The following is a 5218-nucleotide window of genomic DNA, read 5'->3' on the forward strand; positions in this document are numbered from 1 at the left end:
AAGGGCTTGTAACTTCAACAGGCTTTAAGAGCTTTCAATGAGAACCCATGTTCTTGTCTCTAGCCTTCTTTTCCAAATTCCTATTATCCCATGACCATCTCCATGTAAACTTCTTTAGCAGGCATCTTGGTTATTATTTCAATGACTCTAGCTTAAACGTTTTTTCATTTTTTGTTTTCAAAAAAAAAAAAAAAAGACAATTTGACTTTCTGACTTTGTAGCTAATGTTAACACAGAATGATAAGGTAAAAGAATCCAAGGGCTAGCACACTGCGCAGGAATACCTTGAAAACTTTGATCTGGCAGCTGGCCGAGTGTAAGTGCTCAGTATATTCCCCGTTTTCATTCTCCTTGAAGGTATCAATTTGCACTCGGAATGGCACCCCCTTTTCTCCACCATGTTTCCTCATAGTGAACTCTGTGCTAATACAGTGCACCTGAAAAGAATACAACATCAAGGTTTCAGTATGGCTAGCTAGCCAAACCAGGTGGCGGTATTTTTTTTTTTTAAGCAACTATTAACAGCAAAACCTTTACTAGGCATTACGAATAGCTACAAAAAACACTTTTCCTCTTTTTGATCTTGAAAAACTTATAATCTGATAGAGGAAATACAAAAACTTAAATGATTTACAAATGAAAACAAAATAAATGTACAGATCTAATGCTAACAAAAGCTACTGTGAGTAACTAAATTCATTAACTGCTTCAAAGAACACAGAGTTAGCAAAAGAGAAATGATTTCTGTGAGTTAAAGTTTCCTCAATTTTAAGGAAGATCTTAGAAAGAGGAGTCACTACCCAGTCTGGGAACATAGTAAATATGAATGTTCATAGCAATAGGAGAGAAAGAGGTTTGCTTGGCTACTGCATAAAGTCTAAGATTGATGAATTTTTTTTTTTTTTGAGACAAAGTTTAGTTCTTGTCGCCCAAGCTGGAGTGCAATGGTGCAATCTCGGCTCACTGCAACCTCTGCTTCCCAGGTTCAAACGATTCTCCTGCCTCAGCCTCTCAAGTAGCTGGGATTACAGGTGCACACCATCATACCCGGCTAAGTTTGGCATTTTTAGTAGAGACAGCGTTTCGCCATGTTGGCCAGGCTGGTCTTGAACTCCTGACCTCAGGTGATCTGCCCCGCCCCCCCCCCTTAGCCTCCCAAAGTCTGGGATTACTGGTGTTAGCCACCAGGCCCCGCCTGATGAATCTTAATAGTAAAACCTTATCTGATTGACTACTCCACAAGATTATAGTTGAAAGTCTTAAAATCATATATATAAAGTGTTTACTTAACACAGTGACTATCTCTCGTGAAGTATTCAATAAACTACTGGTTACTATCATTATTACAAATAAGGATTTTCTTTTTTTTTTTTTTAATTGCATTTTAGGTTTTGGGGTACATGTGAAGAACATGCAAGATTGTTGCCTAAGTACACACGTGGCAGTGTGATTTGCTGCCTTCCTCCCCCTCACCTATATCTGGCATTTCTCCCCATGCCATCCCCTCCCCCGACAAATAAGGATTTTCAAAGACTCTACCCAAAGAATATATTCAGATATGCAAATCAAATTTTAAGCATAAAGATGCTCAAAATAACATTACAGATGATAGTAAAAAACCAGGCCAATCAAGGCCAGGTGTGGTGGCTCACACCTATAATCCCAGCACTTTGGAAGGTTAAGGTGGGTGGATCACCTGAGGTTAGGATTTCAAGACCAGCCTGGCCAGCATGGCAAAACCCTACCTCTACCAAAAATACAAAAATTAGTTGGGCATGGTGGCATGTGCCTATAGTCTCAGCTACTGATGAGGGTGAGGCAAGAGAATCACTTGAACCTGGGAGGTGGAGGCTGCAGTGAGCCGAGATTGTGCCACTGAACTCCAGACTGGGCAACAGGGCGAGACCCTGTCTCAAAAAAAAAAAAGCCAATCTAAATGCCAAATAATTGTTAGGTAAATTATGGTACAACCAAGGAATGAAATATTATGCAGCCATTACCAAGCAATTTTGGGAGACACAAATAAATAAATTGGGGTATTAGAAGAGCAATTCAGAAACTCCTCAATGTTCTCAGGCACAGGTTAAGGAGCCTGGGCTTGATAGTCAGGCTAGAACCCTGTAAAGATTTCAAAGTTAACATGTTTTATCCTTTAAGAAATAAACTGGTAGTAAGAGATGCTCTGCAAAACTGGAAACCTATCTGCAATACCTTACCTGAATAAACACAGATGTTCTCTTTGCAGGGTCCCACAGGAACTCCACTGTATTTAGTTGAGTTGGATTAGCCCTAGGATCGATTATACCCACAGACATTGGGATATCTGAGAAACAAAACGGTAATAATTGAACAAGTTTGAGGGCTATTCAGTTTTAAATAAGAAAGCACTGATTCTTATATTACTCATCCCTAGCTACTAAGATTTTTGTGTATTACATTCTATATTTCTTTGCTTTTCTTTTTAGATGAAGTCTTGCTCTGTAGCCCAGGCTGGAGTGCAGTGGCACCATCTCGGCTCACTGCAACCGCCTCCAGGTTCAAGCAATTCTCCTGCTTCTGCCTCCCGAGTAGCTGGGATTATAGGCATGTGCCACCAAGCCGGGCTAAATTTTTTGTATTTTTAGTAAAGATGGGGTTCGCCATGTTGGCCAGGTTGCTCTCGAACTCCTGACCTCTGGTTATCTGCCCAGCTTGGTGTCCCAAAGTTCTGGGATTATAGGCATGAACCACCACACCCAGCCCACACCTTAAATTTCTTTTTGCCAGTGAAAATGATTTGATTAGAGTAAAACTGACTTAATTACTTTCCTTCTGAGTGGTTTTCTTCCTCTTCAAAAAGTTTTTAACATACGTCAATTAAAGAAATTATTTGGCCGGGCACAGTGGCTCATGCCTTGGAGGCCGAGGCAGGTGAATCATGAGGTCAGGAGTTCAAGACCAGCCTGGCCAATATGCTGAAACCCCATCTCTAATAAAAATACAAAAATTAACTGGGTGTGGTGGCGCATACCTGTAATCCCAGCTACCCCCAGGAGGCTGAGGCAGGAGAATTGCTTCAACTTGGAAGGCAGAGGTTGCAGTGAACTGAGATCGCACAACTACACGCCACCCTGGGCAACAAGAGCCAGGTTCCATCTCAAATAAATAAATAAATAAATAAATAAATAATTTTTTGGCCGGACACGATGGCTCACACTGAGGTGGGTGGATCACATGAGATCAGGAGTTTAAGACCAGCCTGGCCAACATAGCGAAAACCCATCTCTACTAAAAAATACAAAAATTAGGCAGGCATGATAGCAGTCACCTGTAATTCCAGCTACTCAGGAGGCTGAGGCAGGGAGAACTGCTTGAATCTGAAAAGTAGAGGTTGCAGTGAGCCGAGGCTGCGCCACTGCACTCCAGCCTGGGTGACAGAGCAAGACTCTGTCTCAAAAAAAAAAAAAAAAATTATTGTTAAATTGACAAATAGTAATTGTACATATTCATGGGCTATATAGTGATGTTTCAATACATATAATGCATAGTGATCAGATCAGAGTAATCAGCATATTCACTATCTCAAACATCTATCATTTCTTTGTGTTGGGAATCTTCAGTATCCTCCTTCTAGCTTAAAATACGGCAAGTTAAAGGCAGTTTCCTTTTAATTTGCCAAAATCCTATTTAAGATGGATTAAGTCTACACTATCATGAAAACTGTAATTTATAATGTTTCAACTATAGTTTTAAAATTAGTGTTACATTAAGAGCATTGCTATTGAAGGGGTGCTGCAGAGTGTCTTTATAAAGGTAGACAGGATTATATCACAGATGAAAGTGGAAAAATTTTAACACAAAGATTGATGCAGGTCGGGCATGGTGGCTCACACCTGTAATACCAGCACTTTGGAGGCTGAGGGGTGTGGATAATTTGAGGTCAGATGTTCGAGACCAGCCTGGCCAACATGGTGAAATCCCATCTCTACTAAAAATATAAAAATTAGCCAGGCATAATGCTGGGTGTCTATAATCCCAGCTACTCAGGAAGCTGAGACACAAGAATCACTTGAACCCAAAAGACAGAGGTTGCAGTGAGCCGAGATCACACCATTGCACTGCAGCCTGAGTGACAGACGAGACTCTGTCTCAAAAAAACAAAACAAAACAAAACAAAGCAAAAAACTGATGCTGACTTATCAAGTCATCAAGTAATCCTGTAACAGAGTGACAAATTTTTACTTAAAAGGGAAGTAAGATTTAACGGGCTTGGGTAGAACTTTGCTTTCCATTCCACATAGCAGATATTCAAATAGCATTCTGTGACTTCTATTAATGATCAAACGGCGGAGTTAAGGCCAGGTGATATGTATTATCATAACTGTGATATAACAATATTACTGTTTTAGTATCAATAATTCAAACAATAAAGCATCAAGTGGGTCCCACTCCACAATATTAGTTGTGTTAAATGCATCTTAAGGTCAATTCATCATACAGATATCAAGATCACTGCATGAGAACCAATGGTTTCTCAGGTAAAATTAGTAGTAATTTTTTTTAACAACTATGTTTACCAATAGAAAATTTTAACCCATTAGAGATGCAGATACCAAGAAAAGTAACCGCATGTGTGTTTGTGAAGATCTTTCCTTTATAACCTATGACTTAGGAAAAACAAATTCTACTCTGTGTAGCAACATGGAAAGACAAAACTTAACTGTAAACCAAGAGGCTGGCTTCTTCTAATACCAGAACTCTCACTTTAGGTAAAACATACTATGAATTTGGTTCTTAGGCACTAGTAAAATGAAGGAACTCTCAGCATGTTGGGGAAAAAAATCTGCCCCTCTTTACAAATGCAAAAGAAAATATCAGATCCTGAATAGCCAAAACAATCACAAAAAAGAACAAAGTTGGAGGTCTCATGCTTCACAACTTCAAAACTTACTATAAAGCTACACTTAGCAAAATAGTGAGGTATAGGCTTATAAAGACATGTAAACAAATGGAACAGAATAGAGTGCCTAGAAATGTCTTCAAATATATGGTCAAATGAATTTTGACAAGGGTGCCAAGACCATTCAATGGGGGAAAGAATGGTCTTTTCAACAAATGGTATTGAGAAAACTGGGTATCCCCATGCAAAAGAATGAAGTTGGGCCCTTACCTTGTACCATATACAAACATGAACTCAAAATAGATCTGTGACCTGAATATAAGACCTAAAATTATAAAA

At 39.3% G+C, this 5218-nt stretch overlaps 1 protein-coding gene across 7 annotated transcripts in view; it reads right to left on the reverse strand.

The window, feature by feature from the left end:
* Window positions 1–5218, reverse strand: part of TFCP2 (transcription factor CP2) — a 66304-nt gene that overhangs the window by 16047 nt on the left and 45039 nt on the right. For 5 of the 7 annotated variants that reach the window (XM_017545898.2, XM_017545904.2, XM_017545903.2 and 2 more), the window contains 2 exons: window positions 2217–2323; window positions 285–437 (listed from right to left, as the gene is read on the reverse strand). In XM_017545898.2, the coding sequence (XP_017401387.1) occupies window positions 285–437; window positions 2217–2323 (260 nt within the window). The remainder of the gene's footprint in view (window positions 1–284; window positions 438–2216; window positions 2324–5218) is intronic. The other 2 variants (XM_017545902.2, XM_037744722.1) reach the window with 1 other exon arrangement.

The sequence above is a fragment of the Cebus imitator genome, unplaced genomic scaffold (genome assembly GCF_001604975.1).
Source record: "Cebus imitator isolate Cc_AM_T3 unplaced genomic scaffold, Cebus_imitator-1.0 Scaffold181, whole genome shotgun sequence".
Classification (NCBI taxonomy): Eukaryota; Metazoa; Chordata; class Mammalia; order Primates; family Cebidae; genus Cebus; species Cebus imitator.